The 20,311-nt window shown below is 36.0% G+C and overlaps 1 protein-coding gene and 2 long non-coding RNA genes across 3 annotated transcripts; 2 read left to right on the forward strand and 1 right to left on the reverse strand.

Annotated features, from left to right (window-relative positions):
• Positions 1–458: 458 nt before the first annotated feature.
• Positions 459–1,661, reverse strand: LOC137708059 (F-box/kelch-repeat protein At3g06240-like). Its single transcript, XM_068447040.1, has one exon. It carries the CDS (start codon positions 1,659–1,661, stop codon positions 459–461), a length of 1,203 nt encoding a protein of 400 aa, XP_068303141.1.
• A 2,331-nt stretch (positions 1,662–3,992) lies between these two features.
• LOC137708335 (uncharacterized) lies at positions 3,993–4,868 on the forward strand. The gene is made up of 3 exons (XR_011064777.1): positions 3,993–4,093; positions 4,280–4,384; positions 4,555–4,868. It is a non-coding gene; the product is annotated as an uncharacterized lncRNA (long non-coding RNA).
• Positions 4,869–4,879: 11 nt separating this feature from the next.
• Positions 4,880–6,755, forward strand: LOC137708334 (uncharacterized). The gene is made up of 2 exons (XR_011064776.1): positions 4,880–5,434; positions 6,351–6,755. It is a non-coding gene; the product is annotated as an uncharacterized lncRNA (long non-coding RNA).
• The last annotated feature ends 13,556 nt before the right edge of the window (positions 6,756–20,311 follow it).

The raw sequence follows: 20,311 nt of genomic DNA on the forward strand, positions 1-20,311 counted from the left end.
TATTATTTCCTATTAAATATCTTGAAAATATTTAGAGAATATCTCTCCATTAAACACTATATGGCCGGTCCTATCCCTATAAATACCCCAAATTCTACCAAATTTTAAGAGCTTTTGCAACCCTAAAAAAGCCCTAAACACTTTACTCTCTCAGAGAAAGTAACTTAAGCATCGGAGATCCATTGACCTAACCCCCCCAACAAAAACCTCATGGGCGCATGAGGCTTAGGTCTCTGATCAAAGATGTTGATTGTTTTGTAAGTGCATTTTCGTCAATACTGAAGACGGTGGAAATTTGCATCCACAATTAACAAATGTGGAAGGCACAAAAACTAAATCCATCACATGATAAGCAAAATAGTACAACGGCCACAAAGCAAATTCAATTAAAATATGCAAACTCAAGCCTTATATCATGCATACAGATTAAATAGGAGAAATGGAACTTTGCACTCAACTCACTTGAGTGGAACAATACTTTTCATATAAATAAGAGCTTTGAAATCTACAACTCTGCTGAGAATTGGAGGAATATGAAGAGACTTGAGATTTCCAGTACTAGTATTATAAGATATGGCTCTTCCACCAGAGGCAAGCATAAGAAGCTCATCACATTTCCAAAGTGTCAATGGATACTGAATGCCTTTAAAGGGTCCAACTGTTAGGAGTTTTGTCCATGAACTCTTAACCCCATCATAATCGTCCATTACCCATACTTCAAATAATTTGGAATCCTCACTAGGATAGTGAGGAGAGCGAAAAGAAGCAAGGGAATCATTTCGGAGAAAAATATAATCAAATGTAAAACCGGATTCTCTCTTAGAAGGAAATTGTATTATATGAAATGTCTCATCACCTACATGAAATGAAAGTATGTATTCCTCACCAGCCCTTGCATACCAATAACAAAATCCCTTCAAGTACACTGAACAAGAACATGTATATGTATCACTTGATATATCAATCTTGATCTCTTTCCAAGAATTTGAAGTCGTGGTGTATACCTCAGCCGTGTGAGGAAGAGCAATACGATGATAAAATGTTTGCTCATCATCTGAATACTCACAATTTTCTATAGTTCGCACAACCTTGTATTCTTCAGCATTGGAATCATAGCCAAATCCCAATGCTTGAAAGGTCGTTTCCAATTGAAATTTCCCCTTGGGAGGGGGTAGAAGAAGGCATGAAACGGGAAGTTGCCTGAATTCCCTCGTTGCAGGATTGCATAAAAGAACCATTTTTCCTGCTTCTACACAGAGAATTCCATTGCAATAACCAAAAATCAATACAAAATCGTGATCTTCCAATGGAAATGGTATATTTAGGTCCTCAACATCATAATGAAGGTTGTGCTCAGCACTATCAATGGAAAGCTTAATCATGGACCAGAAAACTTCTTGTTTCCAACTCTGGTCTGGGAAAATGTTCGCCTGAGAACGGTTGAGAAAAATACAAATGGAGGATGAGAGTTTGTTGTCCACGGAATTGTTGAGGTGTTTGGTCACAAAACTTGGATTATTGATGAGAGTGCACCACGACTTGCGCATGCATTTGAATCGCATCAGAGACTTGGGTGGCAACCTGGACAATATTTCGACCACCTTATCTTCAGGAGTTTCATTTTCACACACCTGTGACATTTCGGCATTTTTATTCCACATGAATTCTTCACACGTATATATACACAGGAAGGAGCACCACCAGTTTGAGAGAAACTAAATCAAACTCCAAGTCCCTAAGACCTGCGAGTTTCATGGAGGATCACACCTACGTTCAAATTTTACTATTTTTATTGATACAAAAATAAGCATTCAATTTTTACTTTTTATTTCTATATTAATTAACTAAGAAATGAAAATTCACATGATATATGTATATGGGCCAGCGTGTTGCTTCACATAATTTTAATTAAGAAAGGCAAATTCACATATTCATACACCAGTTTTAATTAATTTAAGTCAATTTTTTCATTAGAAATACAATCACATAACCACTTTCATTTGCCTTTCCTCCAATTTTTATTGACACTCCTTTAAAAATTTAAAATATAAACTTTTTCTAAGCTCTCCGCTTTACTTCCAAAAATACCCTCAAAGACCACCACAACCACACACCCCTAACGCAGCTGAACTTCTTTATAGATCTTTTTGTCTCTTCTGTATTATTATCTATTCTAAAATTGAGGAGCAATTGACTGTTCATTCGGCTACAGTCAATTGTTTGCCTCTTGATTTCATCTTATTTACAATAAAACCATGAGATTTGGGCTGGGTTTGAAGGGTATTTATTTGAACTGAGAAGGGTAATTTTGTCCGGAAGGTTTAGGACGAATTACCCCTTTATTTCACCTTATTTGCAAGAAACCCATTATATGTGGACTAGGTTGGAAGGGCAATTTTGTCCTGTCGGTTTTGGCTAAATTTAGGGGTTGCCGTGTAGGGTTGCATTTGCTGCCCTTCACTCATGGTTTAGGGGAATTGAGGCTCTGACAGAGAGCGGAAGAAACACAGAGAGAGAGAGAGAGAAAGAGAGAGAGAGAGAGAGACAAACAGACAGAGAGAGAGATGTCCTGTCGGTTTTGGCTAGATTTAGGGGTTGCCGTGTAGGGTTGCATTTGCTGCCCTTCACTGATGGTTTCGAGGAATTGAGCCTTTGACAGAGAGCGGAAGAAACAGAGAGAGAGAGCAAGAGAGAGAGAGAGATGCCGATGGGAAGACAGCACAGGGGAGAGGTATGGGTGATAGATTTCAAAAGTGGGAAAGTGGGTTTTGTCTTCTCGGTTTTGACTGAATTCGAGGGTTGTTGTGTACAGTTTCATTTGCTGTCCTTGAATGAGGGTTTTGGGGGGATGGAGACTCCGACAGAGAGCGGAAGAAAGAGAGAGAGAGAAAGAGAGAGAGAGAGAGAGAGAGAGAGAGAGAGAGAGATGACGATGGAAAGAGAGCGAAGGGGAGAGGTATGAGTCGTGGATTTTAGAAGTAGGAGAGTGGGGATGGTCAGAGAAAACCATACGGGTTATCCGGATCTATCGCTGCATGCCTGGATTTCGAAAGATAAGTGCTTTTTAAATTTTTTTTTTTTTTTCTATCAGCTTAGAAAGATAAGTGATTTCGAAAGATAAGTGGATTATTTTCGAATTTTTTAGTGTGTTAGGTCAGATTTTGGGGGAATCATCAGAGATATTAATTTCCCTTATTAGTTTTCTTTTCTCTCATTTTGCACATTCATCTCTCTGTCTGCCTGTTTGTTCTCTGTCTTAAGGTCGGTTCTTTTTTTTTTTTGGGGTTTTTTGTATGGCTTTTTTTTTTTTTCTTTTTGTTTTCCAGGTTATAGATCTAATGCTCTTTTGTATACCAATCTTGGTTTTGTTTTTCTTGGAAAATTGTTTTTATCTGATTGTGGATTCGTGGGTTTTAATTTCTATGGTTTGTTGCAGGTTGAAAAGCAGGAGGTTCTCACCTCAAGATTCAGTTTAAGGTACTGTTATTATTATTTTTAGTTCTTAGAATTTAATGTTTCGAACTAATATGATGATTTGGTTGTGAAATGTGGGATTTGTGTTCGGCTTCTATTGCGTATGTGATGTTCTCTATTTTTATTACTGGGTAGAGATTCCATGTATTGTAGGTCTCTACAAAACACCTCTTTAGTTCTAGGGGAGGAACTGAATAACACATTGGTGGACTTGCGGATGTTTTTGGAAATACAAGAATTTTTTTTTAGGACTAAAGTTATATTGGTTGTAAAATGGTTTTGGAAGATAATTGTCTCATTATATAAACTGCATATATAAGGATATGGATAATAGATAACTACATATTCAAAGTTGGGGATAATTAGGTTTTTATTTATTTGCTTTTTGTCATGGTTACTCGTAATTTTGCTTTAGTTTGGTTTTTGATTGGATAATATTTTGATTTGCTTTAAGTTCTGATCTTCCACTATAATTGTGATTTGATTTATGAACTGATATTCACACATTTGAAACTGATGTGCAAACCATCATGAGGATCACCACACCCATGATCATGTTCATGATCCTGGTGTTTCTTCTGTCAGCATAGTTTGTGAAGGGAACTTAGAACTTGAAAAGGTAGGATCTCTGTTTTGTCGTATTTTGCAATATATTTGATAATTTCTTCTGTGTCTTCCATGTGGACCTGTTGCCTTTGAATGAGACAAGTCCACATTTGAGGGCCAGTTGCATCCAGAGTCTTTGTCCAAGCATGTATGAAAGAAAACCTGACAAAGACTACTGATTTCGTTTTTATTTTTTCAGGCTAACATATGGCTTGGTACACTGTTGTTGAAACGAAGTGAGGACATATATCGTATGAAAGGTCTTCTATCAGTTCAAGGAATGAAAATGAGATTTGTCTTCCAGGTGAGAAACTTGCTGCTAATGGACATTGACATCTTTTTTATGTTAATGGATTTTTGGATCGTGTCTTTACTTTCTGATAGAGAAGTTTGATTTTAGCTTATTTGTTTCTACGGATTAATGCATTCAAAATATTATTTTGTATGATTTTTTACATACGTTTGTGGATGAAGGGTTTAGGTGCTTTGAAAATGCCCACCCTTATTTTTTTTACACCAAGTGTATATGGCAACCCAGGCATTCCAACTTGCTCAGGTACTTCAATCTTTTCAGTTTTTGGTAATTTTTGCCCCTGTTTGGTTGCTGGGAAGGAGAGGGAAAATAAGGGAAATCATCAAAGTTGATACATATCATTTGTTTTTAGTCACATTGATTTTTATTGTGAGAAATTATGTGATTATTTTTTTATAATTACCTGTGGAATTGAATAGTATTAGCTAAAGCTCTCCCACTGCTCAGTTGTATCTATATTAAGAAATTGCTGAGTAGATGGGACTACAAAACTCAAATTCCCTCCTTCTGTATATTTGCAGTTGCTTTTCCGTGTAAATCTTCTCTTGCAAAGAAATTCAAAGGCCTCTAATTGTATTCATGGACTATAACTGTAATTATACAATGTACATTATTATTTAAATATAAAAAGGTATAATTTATATATAGTCAATTTAGACTCATTAAAATATACAATCTTTAAATACAAAAGTAAATTTGAAAGAAGTTGAAGTAATATATGAATGCTATGTGATTTATTATGTTCAAAATTGAAATTGGAATCATGCTGTTCTTTGATATGAATGAAGTGTGGTGTTCTCCTTCAAAAAGTTGAAATTAGGTCTCTCCATCCCCTTAATTTCATTTTCTATTAGCAAAGAACTGGGATACCAATGTACTTATGTGTATTGTTTCAATTTCTATGTTTGCTAATCTTTTCCCAAGGAAATACTTCATTTAAGGAAAAGCCTGAAATAATGTTGTCAAGTGCTATACTGAAGCTATCAGATTGAACATGATGTGTGCAACTTAGATTGCAACCATGCAATTGCTTACTTGGAGGTAATAGTCATTCTATTGCATGCATATCTTTAGAATCTTTGTTTTTTATAACTATTGGTGAAAGCACTGCAGACCAAATCATGTTATATATGCTTATTGTAAACAGTTATGTTTGTAAATTTGAAGCCCAAATTAACATAATTTTCTCCCTTGTTTGACCACGCATTTATGAATGTTGGATTAAAATGTGTTTATTTTTGGGAAGAAATGAGACGGTTGGTTTGAGTTTTAGAAGCCTTTGTTTTTCTGCCTTTTATGGCAATGAAAAAAAAAGGGGGAAAACATTGGTCTTAATTGTAATTTCCAATTCTTTACGCTGTTAGTAGTTAAAATTAGGGGAATGGCTATTAATATAATTTTTGGTGTATTTCAAGCTTCTAATTCACAAACTGAGTGAAGGTCACAATAAGTATTAGTCACTACGAGAGTGTTGGATTATCCTCATTCTGGAGCTAGGTTTAAGAGGCCCCTGACAATGACATTGAAACGGGTATATAACCCTCTTCTTTTTGTCTTTTAGTCTTTCGCTTACTCAAGCATATGCTGTCATTTAAAATTAGTGGTCTGGTTAATGTACCTGCAGTATCAGTAGTTCCTCTCTTTTTAATGGAGTGATTCCCTTTCTTGGGCATGTAAAATCTTGGTGTCTGTAAATGCACACATCACATGACTTTTAACACAAGTCTTGCTTCTATCATTTGATGTTGCAGTGGGTAAGCTCTAAATTTAATGAATTGTTCAACTTTGAATTTAATGAATTGTGGTGTTTTATCTTCTGAATTTCTAACCTATTAATATTGGAAGACCTAAAAGATTATTCCAATGTATTGTTTCTGGATTTATTCAAATTAGTAGTGAAATGATGGTATTTATAAATTTTAATTTTTTTTTTTCTATGATTTACATGTTGATGCAGATTTATTCTCTACGATTCTCTGGTTAGGGTAAGCATTTTGGTGAGCTTTGATTTTGTGAGGGTAAGCTCTTAATCTTTCCTCTATCGTTTTGTAGTTCATCCTATTGTTTTAATTTAGAGCTATTTTAATGCTTTTATGTTTGTCGTTCCGTGCTGGGAAATTGGAAAGCTCTGGAAACAATATAGTTCTTGAGCTAATGTGAAGATTTTGGGTTGAACATTGTGCTGTGAAGATATTGGGTTTAATATTTGATTCCGTTTTTCATTTTGCACTTACAAAAACAGAGGATTGTGGTTAATTATTGTGATGTGAAGCTTCTATTTGATGTCGACTTAATGAGTAGCGATGTAAATTAAACTACGTATTTTATGGATCAATTCACATATCTCTTGCTTTTTCTTTCATTTGGAGATAATTGTGTAAATGTGTGGTTTTGTGAGCGTTACTCATGTAAAACATGCGTTCTCTAAATTGTTACATTTAAGAATGCGATTATATCGCTGTAGCATTTTTAGTTAAATTTTCTATGAATATTATTCATGATTTGAAAACCCGCAGCAAAGCGCGGGCAGTCCTGCTAGTTCAATCTAAACCAATGTGTTGGTTCTGAATAAAACTCTTCTTTTGTCTTATGACACAATTACAAGTTAAAAGAAATTAAACTTAAGTGGCAGGGGTGAACTTAGATGAGAAGTGGTTTAAATTGAAAAACTGCCAATAACTAATTTAAGTCTCAAAATTGGGGCAAATACCGGCCATAAAAGCATAATGGAGGGCCCCTCAAATGCGTGTGCACGCGCCTGAAGTTTGCCAGCCCCAGACGCACGACATGCCATGGACTCGCTGAAGAGAGAGAGCCGACGAGTCCAATGCACGTGGTCGCCCACTGAGGTGACCCCAACGGCCAGCTTTGTCATCCAACGGCCATGATTAATTGGATCGTTGATTGATTCAATGGTCTAGGTTCAATTTTGGTTTTTTTATTTTTAAGATTTATATTTATAAAGTTATTTAAGCCAACAATTAAGATTGAATGTGATCAAATCTAACGGTAAAAAAAAAAGATTTAATGACCCAAATATAAATCCAATGGCTAACATAATTAAAAAAATTTATTTAACTCAAAATTCACCTAAATTTAATCTAAAAATTATTTACTGAAGATGGTGTCGTTGGTATGAATCAAAATAAAAAGGTTTATGGGCTAAAATCGTTGATAAGTTCAATGAAAATTCCAACGCCAACCAAAGGGAAGTTGGTAGTGTTTACAATTGGTGGAAGGTTATCAACAAAGCATGCACTTTGTGGAAGGGGAAGTTTGGAAAAAGCCGTGGTTGACATGGCTAGTGGAAGAAGCACCATCGAAGTGGTGAGTTTCTTTGTTGATATTTTGTTCGTCATGTCCATAGCCTTATTTTCCAACTAATTGTATTTTGTATTCCTTGCACAGGGTGACAAAAGCAATGGTGATTTACATGACAAGAACTACGCCACAAAATCAAGCTTTTAAGTTGCATCATGCTTGGGACATCGTCAATGATTGTTCGAGGTAGGGAACCGATGCGGACCAATAATGGGAAAAATTATTTGGTAGTGAAGCCGCAAACACAAATGATGTCAACGAATGTGTCAATTCGATGACCCCAACTTCTTTTTTTGCAAGGCCCCCGGGAAGAGATAAGCGGAAGGAAGAAAAGAGAAAAGGAAGATGCAAGATTTGATTAGTACACCGATTTCTTCCGGATTTGCAAACTTAACAAAAAGCCATAGGTCTCGGGAGGAACAGGCGGTCTAAATGCACTTGGCCGTTGAGATGCAAGTGGAAAGGGAGCAAGAACGGTTCAAAATTTAATATGATGGGGGAGGACCTCAACAATTACACTCTAAATAGGAAGAAGTTCTTCCATTTTAAGCAAAAGGAAATTATGCGAATGAATGCCACAATGAGTATCTTTCAAGATGATGATTCATCTCAAGCCTATATCCCAAGTGATACACCCCGACCCGGAATGTCCACTAGGACCCCGCATCGAGTTATGCTGGTCGACACCAGGAAGGTGACAAAGCTAACACAACTCGATTCGGGGTCCTAATGGACATTCCGGGTCGGGGTGTATCAATTTGGTATCAAAGCCAATCCCTGGGCGGAGGTGTGCCGATGAGGATGTCGAGCCCCTAAGAGGGGTGGATTGTAACATCCCACATTGCCCAGGGGAGTGGATCCTCTAAGCCTTATATGTATATTCTAATCTCTACCTAACACGAGGCCTTTTGGGAGCTCACTGGCTTCGGGTTCCGTAGGAACTCCGAAGTTAAGCGAGTAGCGCGTGAGAGCAATCCCATGATGGGTGACCCACTGAGAAGTTCTCATGTGAGTTCCCAGAAACAAAACCGTGAGAGCGTGGTTGGGGCCCAAAGCGGACAATATCGTGCTACGGTGGAGTTGAGCCCGGGATGTGGTGAAGGCCCGGGCCGGGATGTAACACTAAGTCCACCACCAAGTAAAGGTGGTGAATATTATTATGATCACTAATTTTATGTAGTTTATTAATTATCATTTGTATTAATTCTATGTAGTTTATTAATTGTCATTTATATTAATTTTACATAGTTTCGTATTTGTCATTTGCATTAATTTTAGGTAGTTTATTATTTATCATTTGTATTAATTTTATGTAATTTATTATTTTTTTTATTAATTATGGCTTATTAATTATTGTTTCTATTAATCATGGTTTATTAATGATCCAATTTATGGAGATAATTAATACAAGATCTGATTTATTAATGATCCCATCTGTTGTGTGATTGTTGTTATGGCTTTATGCATTAATACAAGATCCGATTTATGGCTTATGAATACAATTTAAGTTTTATGGTTTATTCTAGATGCCTTCAATAATTGTTCTACATATTATCGCGCACATTGATGTACTTCAATAATTCAAAGGGTCTTTAATAATTATTGTTTATTGATGCACACATTGATGTGCAATAGATGCCTTCAATAATTCAACGTACTAGATAAAAGACTTGACAAAAGGCTTGATGTCACATTGTTGTACACATGTACTCACTTAAAATTATTACCAACGTATTAGCACACTTAAAGTTAACCCACTTAAATTTATTACAAGAAAATACCAACATACTAGCACATTTAAATTTATTACAAGAAAACAACCCCACTAGCACACTTAAATTTATTAGAAATATTACTCCATCATCACCATTCTCCTTCTCAGCGACCAAATCCTTTCAAATTGTATCATTAACTTTCGAAGTGTGTCATGAACTCAATGTGATTGTTTCCTATTGGATCTCGTAAGTGGTTGCAACGAGATATTCAACATCTCTTGTCATAGCTCACACATATGTTGGTTGGTCATCATCCACATCTTCGTTAGAATCTTCTTCAATTTCTACGTGCTCATCTTCAACAATCATGTTGTGCAAAAGTATGCATGTCATCATGATTGAATGGAGGTCTTCCACTCTCCACAATTGTGCATGCCCTCTAGCAATGGCCCATCAAGTTTGCAAGATCCCGAATGCTTTCTCCATATCTTTCTTGTAAGACTCTTGCTTCTGCCAAAAAAAAATAAAAATTTCTTCACACTATCAGGATGAGAATAACTTTTCACAAAGGTATACCAACTAGAATGAATCCAGCATCGATGGGAGGAGGGACCTTGCATGAGCTTATAAGTAAATTGGGTTATTCTCCATATTGTCAATTGGTTTTATGGTTGAACTTTAACTTCATCATGGTATCAGAGCAAGTTGTCTCACCTGTGAAGCTCAACCGCTATACGCGTTCTACATCATCCTGTTGTGTTGTCCACATGTTAGGCTTGAAATTCATCACACGTGTGTGGGCGTTTTGACATTAAATCCAACATTGATGGGAATGGGGACCTTACATGAACTTATAAGTCAATTGGGCTACTCTCTATATTGTCAATTGGTTTTATGGTAGAATCTCAACTTCATCATAAATACTATCAGTTAAGTAGTAACCTAGCTCATGCATATTACCATTTACCTTGCATCTCTATTTGGTGCCCATTTATCAACAACTTCATCGAACAGAGGAGAAGACCAAAGAACATTGATATCGTTGTTTAATCCAGGAGTGCTGAAGAATACATGCCAAATCCAAGTGTCGTAAGATGCCACAGTCTCGAGCACGATGGTTGGCTTGTTATGACGGCCCTTGAATTGGCCAACCCCAGTAGTAGAACCATTCTTCCACTCCCAATGCATACAATCGAGACTTCCTGTCATGCCAAAGAAGCCTTGTTTATTTGCCCTACGTAGAAGTCTCTTAAAGTCTTCACGATTTAGCTATCAGAGGTATATATGTCTATATGCAGCTTCAATTGCCTTACAGAAGTGCTTGAGGTTCTCAATAGAAGTGCTAGCTGCAAGTTGACAATATTAGTTAGTTGAGTCTGTAGAGTACACATTCGCTAGCATCCAAGATGCAGATTTGACATTCTGATTAGGTGATAAACTTTGTCAGCCTACAACATCTACCTTCCTTGCAAAGTAGTGGTCATGATGGACAACTGCATTCAAGATGCTTTCGAGAAGCTCTCTCCTCATCCGATACTGCCTCCGAAAATCATGAGGAGGATATCTCGAATGTTCAATGAAATATTCTTTCATCATTCAGTCAGTATACTCTTCTCTATAACGCTGTACAAATGAACAGGGCATGACAGAACCATGATAGCTAGATTCGACATAATGCCCATATTGCATAAGTCAGTTTGCAAATTTGGCTTCTTCGTTGTTCATTTCTGCTTCCCCAACTACAAGGCTTGCTTGGTATCGTGCCACCTGCATTGCCAAGTTACGCCTTCTTCTGTCACCTATTGTTGAGATATTGATAACTTTGAGGGAAAAAATATGAAAGTTGGATGATTTTGAGAAAGAAAAAAAGAAGCATATGAAAGTTGGATGATTGGTGAATTTTTTTTTTTTTTTTAATCAAGAAAAATATATTAAAGGAAAACCCTCGCGTACAACCATTCCATACAGAATCAAACTGAAGAGCATGAAGAGAAAATGAAGGAATACAATGATCCCAAGTATGACAATTAGTAATAAGAAGGTCATGGCGAGTGAAGGCATCTGCCACAAAATTAGCCTCTCCATAAATATGCTTCCAGTCAATGCAATAAAAATTGGTTGCCATCCACTTGATATCTTCAATAAGAGGAACCAGATTACATGGCATCACACCCCGATCCAACACTGACTGAATGACCAACTTAGAGTCATCTTCAACCATAATCTTTGTATAGCCCTTCCTCTGAGCAAAAAGAAGGCCCTCTCTAAGAGACCTAGCCTCCACTTCAGAAATAGTAGCACCATACAGATTTAAAGCTCCACCTCCAATAATCTACCCATTATGATTCCTTAAGACAAATCCCGCCACCGCCTTGTCCCTAGCCACCGAACCGTCAAAATTCAACTTAACAAAACTCTAATCTGGCGGATGCCATTTAACAATTGTGGAAGTATCATCAGTATTTCTTCTCAAACCTTTACCATTGGCTTTAAGATATCGCTGACCCATAGATATAACCAATAACTTAGATCTTGCCAGGATGGCCAAAACATTTATGAACACCATATTATTACGGTCATTCTAAATTTGCCAACAAAGGAGGAAACACAAGCTCAAATCACTAGGAACTTCCTTATCAACATTCTTTAAAGAATTTAGCCAGTCTATTGCCGAGTCGAAGTTAGCACTAGTGAAATTGCCCGGCTTAATTGAACAAAGGTCTCAAATCAATTTAGTGACACCACTATTAAAAAATAAATGCATTTGGTCCTCATCAACGGAATTACAAAAAGGACACATCTTATCACTATTAATTACAATATGACTTAATATTTTTCTAGTTTGAAGTCTATTACGAATGAACAACTACGCAAACATCTTAACTTTAGGAGGAATATTAAGTTTCCACATCTTATTAATTAACTTATGCTTTGTAGATTGAGTCAACGTCCCTTTCTAGATCCAAGTAGCTGATTTAACAGAGAACTTACCATTTGTATGTGGACACCAAACTAGCACATCTTTGGAATCCTGCAAGGGAATTGTAATATTACAAATTTTCCTCACAATTTCATTACTAACTACGTGCGAAAGCTTTCTCCTACCCCTAACAATAATTATCAATAAATTCATTAATTTTCAAGTCCCAATTAATGTTTTAATTCTCAATATTGGGTAAGAGATGGAACAACGGGTAAGCAAAAGCCCAATTGTGGGACTATAACTAAATGTCCTTACCATTAGCCACTCTCCATCTCATACCCTAAAGAATAATACCGCTACTTTTCAAGATACCTTTCCAAGCAAAAGAATTTAGTATTCTTATCCCCAGGCTCTTTGGGCCCACATAATCTCTTCACATGGTAACACATGATTCAATTCATGTCGAAGAGATTTTTCCATCATCAAATCAACAAAGTTGTTACTCATAATTTGCTTTGAAGCTCATCAATTTCATTTAACAATTGAGATTTTCTAGATAAGCAAAAGAATGAAACACAAACCTTCAATCATCCTCTAATTTTAGTTTCATGTATTTCGTACATATTTGGTATGTGTTTTGTGTGTTTCATGTGTTTGGTGTGTTATACATCTCTATAATGTGTTTTGTATGCATTTTATGTGTTTCATATGTGCTTTGTGTGTTTCATGTGATTCATATGTGTTTCTTGTGTTTTACATGTGTTTCATGGTTTTTATGTTTATATATATCTATCATGTGTTTCACGGTTTTTATGTTTATACATATCTATAATGTGTTTCTTATTCTTCCATAGTGTTTCATGAGTTCACGTGTCGGTTTAGTGATTTTTCAATATTTATCGGAACATAAATATTTTTAGGTTAAAATGTTCATAAAATTAATTTAGGATAGTCTACATAATTGTTTTCAAAGTTATTTAAAAAAAATTAGCCTAAATTCATTCTTTAATAACCTGGGGCTAAAAATTTAACTCATAAGACCATCTCCAATGATGACTTACAACCTAAAATTTCCCCTTTTTTCCTCCCAAAATCCACTCCAACCCATGACCCAAAATTAACCTAAAACCTAAAACTCATTTGAGGGTCAAATACCAACCCAATTTTAAGCCACAAACCAAAATGGGCCCCACCAACTGAGATTGAAACTGGGGCTGTGAAGCCCAGTTCCCTTTTCCCGACTCGCCCACTCGCTGCATGCGCGAGCACCTTCAGCTAACCAACAACCCCATGTGGGGGGGGGGGGGGTGTTCCCTCAGCTTTCAATGCAAAAAGCAGCCCAACGGCTACTTTTTGTAATCCAACGGTGACGTTAAATGGGCCGTTGGTTAATCCAACGGTTCAGGTTCAAATTTTTTTTTTTTTTAGTTTTATATTTATGTATTTATTGAAACCAACGGCTTAGATAAAATATAATTAAATATAACGGTAAAAAAAAAAAATCTAACGGTCCAAATTTAAATCCAACGGCTAGAATAATTTTTAAAAAATATTTAACTTAAAATTCAACCAAAAACTCTATAAATACCTATGTATTTGTTCAAACATCCACACAAAACTCACTTTTCTCCTACAATTCTTCCAATTTTTCTTTATACCATTTATTCTCATTTTCAAAATTTTCAAGATGGCAAAAGAGCATGTTAGAGGTCGTAATTGGACCTTTGACGAAGATATTGCTTTATGTTTGGCATGGATTTCGATTAGCGAAGATGGTGCCGTAGGCACCAATCAAAATAGAAAGGTTTTATGGGGTAAAATCATTGATAAGTTCCATGAAAACTCTGACGCCAGTCGAAGGGAAGTTGGTGTTGTTTATGATCGGTGGAAGATTATCAACAAAGCGTGCACCTTGTGGAAAGGAAGCTTGGAGAGAGCCACAATTGACATGCCTAGTGGAAGGGGCGCCTCAGAAATTGTGAGTTTATTTGTTGATATTTTAGTTGTCATGTACATAATAGTATTTTGTAACTAATTGTTTTTATGTATTTGTTGCATAGGGTGACAAAGCAATGGCAATTTACAAGACAAGAACTACACCAAAAAATCAAGCTTTTAAGTTGCGTCATGCTTGGAACATCCTCAAGGATTGTCCGAGGTGGGGAACCGATGCGAACCAACAATGTGGAAGATTATTTCATAATGAAGCCCCACCCCCAAATGATGTCAATGAAGGTGTGAATTTTGCCGACAATGAAGGTGTCGAACAAATAACCCCAACTTCTTCTTTTGCAAGGCCCCCGGGTAGAGATAAGCAAAAGGAAGCAAAGAGAAAAGGGAAGTCCCAAGATCGGACATGTGCACAATTTGCTAGCGAAATGGCAATAATGAATGAAAACCAGTGTCGTTGGCAAGAAGAATCGGCGCAAATTCTTTTGGCCATGAAGGAAGAAGGGGATAGGGAGCAAGAAAGGTACGAAACTAATTTGATAATGGAGGACCTCAACAAATACACTCCAGAGAGGAAGAGATACTTACGTGGTAAGCAAAAGGAAATTTTACGAAGGAATGCCACAAGGAGTATATTTCAAGATGATGATTCATCTCAAGACTATCACCCAAGTCCATCACCAAGTCAAGATGGTGGATATCATTATTAAGTTTATGTAGTCTATGAGTTTTCGATTGTATTAAGTTTATATGGTTTATTAATTGTCTTTTTTCACTTTTGTTGACGGCTTGGCCAATTGGCAATGACGTATGGGACATCACTGTTAACATTTCGACAATCTACATCCTCACAACCTTAATCTTGTAGAGGTTGTTCGGCATTTCCTTGGTGGTCTGGTGACTCAAGGAATAACAAGGTCTACCTTGAGATAATGATGTTATAACCGAGGTGCATCTATAGTTGGTTGAAAACAATTTTCAAACCCCCTCTTACGCCTTAGTTTAGCCTTGTGCTTTTGAGAATTTATGCAGGGGATCTCTACTCGGAGTAGGCCTACCATAAGAAAAATTTTCCATTGTGCAAAAAGGTATTTAGACAATTTTTTTCATTAGTTATTAAACCTACATCAACATATAACAAATTTTTTACATAATTGTGGCGGAAGGATCATATTGATTTGCGACACCTAGCAATCTTATGTAACCCTTAAGACGTGGTGTTCATCTTAAGTGATTAGGTATTAAGACAATTAGATAGTTTTAATCACGGTGATCAGTAATTCAAAGTATGCATGCAATCAATCATAAGCAATTAAATAAAAATCACATATTCATGCTAAGGCTCAAGGCTTCACCCAAACAAAATGAATTAGTTATGCATATTCATAATTGAAATCATAGAAAATATCATTAAGACTAAAAGGAATGAAAACACCTTAATATTAGAAAATCTTCAAGAACCCTAGCAAAGTTTTTTGTCTCCAAAGTTTCATAAAAGTAAGCGTAGTCCCAAACTAGGGCTGACTAAAACCTTTTATATCTCCCTCAAAGCTAGCCGCACAAACACTAGGAACCAAGTCTCTTATATCCACTAGGAAGCTAACTAATAATAAAATATATTAAAACATAAAGTCCTAATTAAGTTAGGATAAACTGCACATAAACTGTCCAGCCACGTTTTAGCCTCAAATCTTCTCTAAATTTGGCCCATAATAGCTTATTTTGAAGATCAGGTTGTTCTTAACACATCTCTAGAAGGTCACGAACCCATTCGAGGTCATCTTGAGCTCCAAAAACGTAATTCAAGCCCAAAACGTCACTATTCCAGCACCGCGCATCACTCCTTTATTTTATTACCAGAAAGTAACCGCTTGGTAGAAAAATCTGATATTTTGATATGATCAAGCTAAGTACTAACGAACATCCTCCAACTGGAATTACTCTAAAATTTGTCCATTTGACTATGTTTTGCCCCAGAAGAAGTCGAAAGTCCTATATTGAAAATATAATTCAAAGTATCAAAATTCTTCCAAATTATTAACTAAAATATACTAAGAATAGGGTAAAAAATATAATATGAAATTGGCTCATCAAAATACCCTCAAACTTAGCTTTTTGCTTGTCCTCAAGCAAAATAAAACTAGAAAACAAAAATAAAAACTAACAAACTAAAAACTTAACTAAAACTAACTAACAAAAATTTCCACCTTCAAAGTTGCAATCCATAGAACACGTTAAAAATCAGAACATCTTTTCAAAAGTTCCAACCAATCCCACCATAGAGTTTAAGCCATTTACAATCAATTAGAAAAAAATCACAAACTTCCTTTGGTGTAAAGTGAATCAACGTAGCTAAGGAGACTCGACTAAACCCTTACCTCTCATCCATTTTGTTTATACTTCACACATTTTTTTTTTTTTTCCAGTAACAGTAGCGGTCGTGCAATGTCAGTTCACTTAAGCTTTCGATCCAACCCATATAGCGAGCTTTAGGTCAATAACTCTCAAACCATTAGGGCTTTAGGGCACTAGGTGTAGAACACCCCTAAGGACTTATTAACCCGAGCTGAAAAGGCTACGAAACCAACTAACCACCCTGCCCCATGCCAAAACTCTACCGTTTGGCGTGAGAATCACTATTGATTAGGCAAGATTGACCCGGTTACTAGGCAAAGTCTCGGGTGAGACAATTATTACTTTATAACACATACTAACTTTATGTTATTTAGAATAAAAATAAAAAATGAAACTTAAACTAAAAGTAAGTGTTTTAATCTCACTCCCCACAAACCATGTTGATGTGAATGTGCAAATTGTCAAAGCATAATTCATGAATTAGTGTCTAAGCAATGATAAATAGAAAAGATTCTAATGTGGGATTAACCTTCACCATGTCCATTTATTCTAACGTTTAAAATATTCTATGAATATTAACTTAAAAAGAATAAAAATTTTAACTTGACACAAAAATTAAAAACCTAAAATATTATTTCCCACCCCTAAACTTATTTCACATTTTATCCTCAAGGTGTGGAAAAATAAAAGAAAATAAAATTAAAGACAAAAACGAAACCTGAACTAAACATAACAAATAAATAAAAGAAAAACAAAAGAAAACCAAGGAAAGGAACAAAATAAAGAAATAAGTAAAGAAAGGAAAACATGCACCTGGTGTAAATAACGATGTGGCTTGATCCAATGGCTTCAAGAGTTACACATTGGGAGGAAGAATGGCCCATGGAAATAGAGACAAAGCAGCCCATTTTGCTGCTCACACGCACGACACGCGCAAGCACCAGAAACCCCAGCTGTATTTGACCAAGCTTTGGATGCTCTGCATCCATTCGCCTTGAGCCCAGAGCCAACGGCTCCCTGTCCTTCCAATTTCAAAAATCGTCCTTTCATCTGTAGACACGGAACGCACGCGATTTAGACATGTGGCGTGCATCTGTGCAATGAACTCCTTAGGATTCCCTAACACATGCATCTCATCCGCCCATTTCCATTGCAAAGTATTTTGTTAGAACCCCGAGGCCTCTCTTTAGAAACCAAATAACTCGTTTGGCAGTTCGGACTGTACTAATTATTTCTGTCGGATAGGATAAATAGTCGCTGGATAGTACTGACTAAATTAGTCGGATAGGATAAATAGTCACTGGATAGTACTGACTAAATTAATCAGATGTTCGGTGCAGTATCGAACTAATGACCGTATTATTTATACTGTAGTATTATACTAGATAGGAGAAATCAAACTTACAAAAATGTTTTTTTTGAAAAAATGAAATCATTTTTTTGTTCCCAGATCTCTTTGCACCCCCCCCAAACAACCTCCATCTCTCTCTCTTCTTCTTCCCCGACTATAGAAGAATCTCAAATAATTGATCCCAGCTCTTTCCGCCACACCCCCCAAACTCCCTCCCTTTCTCTTCCATATTCTTCTTCCCCGACTAAATAATCCGGGCGTTTTAGTTGATTTTATTAAGCGGGTGTATACCGTGTTATCCTATCCGATCGGTTAAATTAATCCGACGCTTATTTAGTACGAGTGAACGCCAAATATCCGAGTCCGTATAACTAATCATATCCGATCCTTTATCTAATCTGCCAAACAAGCCCAAATGCACCTCCATACTAGAAATAGCTCTCCCATTTTTCATTTTCTCACCCCTTTTCACCCTTATAGCCAACCACATCCACTTCTCGGCAAAAATCCAAAACAATCGACTCTGCCATGGAAATGGTAGCACATTGGAAGCTCAAATATTTCCGCAAAGGTAATCTTTGTCCCTGTCCTTATTTAATAGGTGCGCAGTTGATGATCTTTGGTTTTTTTCCTTTTTTTAATGTTTTTGTGTACGGAAGAGAAAAACATTAACTCACGCCGGTTTGCTTCCTTTGCGAGGATGTGGATTCGCCGACGAAACACGAGGAAAATGAAGAACAACATTCAAACATCTCAGATTCGAGACAGAAAGGGTAAAATTACTAGTCTCCATAACTGGTCTCTCACTGCATGTCTCATATAAACTTCACCCGGCATATGTAAAATCTGAGGTAAAGTACAAAAAATTACCTCAACTATTGAGGTTACGACAATTTCATACCTTATCTTTTAAAATTGATAATGTCATACCGCATCTTACGAATTTGTGACAATATCATACCTCCGTCAAATTTTCTGTTAGTTTTTCTGTTAAATGCTGACGTGACAAGAGACGGTGACCACTTTCTATTAAAAAATTAATAAAATATTATTAAAAACTAAAAAAAAATTTAATATTTTTTAAATATTAAAATAATAAATAAAAGTAAAATTTAAAAAAAAAAAAAAAAGGGTAAAGTACAAAAAACTACCTCAACTATTGGGGTCACGACAGTTTCATACCTCATCTTTTAAAATTGACAATGTCATTACCGCATCTTGTGACAATGTCATACCTTCATCAATTTTTCTGTTAAGTGCTGACATGACTTGATTTGGGACATACTTTCTATTAAAAAAATATTAAAAACTAAAAATCAATTATTTAATATTTTTTAAATATTAAAATAATAATAAAAAGCAGAGAAAAAAAAAAAAACCATCCGTTCGTCCCTCCCCTCCCCCTCCCCCCTCCTCTCTCTTCTCCCCATCTTCATTTTCTTCCCCCCACCTGCAAACCCAAAAAAATAAAAAAAAATTGAAAACCCAACAACCCCCCTGCGGAAGAACAAGAAGGAGAAGGAGGAGGAGGAAGAAGAAGAAGAAGAGGAAAAAAAGGAGGAAGGAAATAAAATAAAAAAATTCCCCCCTGTCGGTGCGGAAGAAGAAGAAGGGAGAAGGAGAAGGAGGAAGAAGAAGAAGAGGAAGAAAAAATTAAAAAAAATTTGAAAACCCATCAACACCCCCTTGTGGAAGAAGAAGAAGGAGAAGGAGAAGGAGAAGGAGGAAGAAGAAGAAAAAGAGAAAAAAAAGGAGGAAGGAAAATTTTTGTTTTTTTTTTTTTTAAAAAAACCAAGATGGGATCAGGGTTTTTTTTTTTTTTTTTTTTTTTTTTTTTTTTTTTTTCTGGGTTGCAGGAGGGAGAAGAGTGTGGGTGTGACCGTGTGAGGAAATTGAGTGTGGGTGTGGGAGGAAGACAAATTGGATTTTTTGTTTTTTTTGTTTTTTTTTTTTTTTTTGGTTGGGATTTGCAGGTGGGGGAAGAAGATGAAGATGGAGAGAGGAGAGAGGAGAGAGGAGAGAGGAGGGGAGGGATGAAATGAGGGTTTTTTTTTTATTTTTTTCTGCTTTTTATTATTATTTTAATATTTAAAAAATATTAAATAATTGTTTTTTAGTTTTTAATAATTTTTTAATAGAAAGTAAGTCCCGAATCAAGCCACGTCAGCACTTAACAGAAAAATTAACATAAAAATTGACGAAGGTATGATATTGTCACAAATTCGTAAGATGCGGTATGACATTGTCAATTTTAAAAGATGAGGTATGAAACTGTCGTGACTCCAATAGTTGAGGTAGTTTTT

The sequence above is a fragment of the Pyrus communis genome, chromosome 11, assembly GCF_963583255.1.
Source record: "Pyrus communis chromosome 11, drPyrComm1.1, whole genome shotgun sequence".
NCBI lineage: Eukaryota > Viridiplantae > Streptophyta > Magnoliopsida > Rosales > Rosaceae > Pyrus > Pyrus communis.

Coding starts and splice junctions, on each gene's coding strand:
- LOC137708059 (XM_068447040.1), bottom strand. CDS start 1,661: ATGTGGAATAAAAATGCCGAAATGTCACAGGTGTGTGAAAATGAAACT.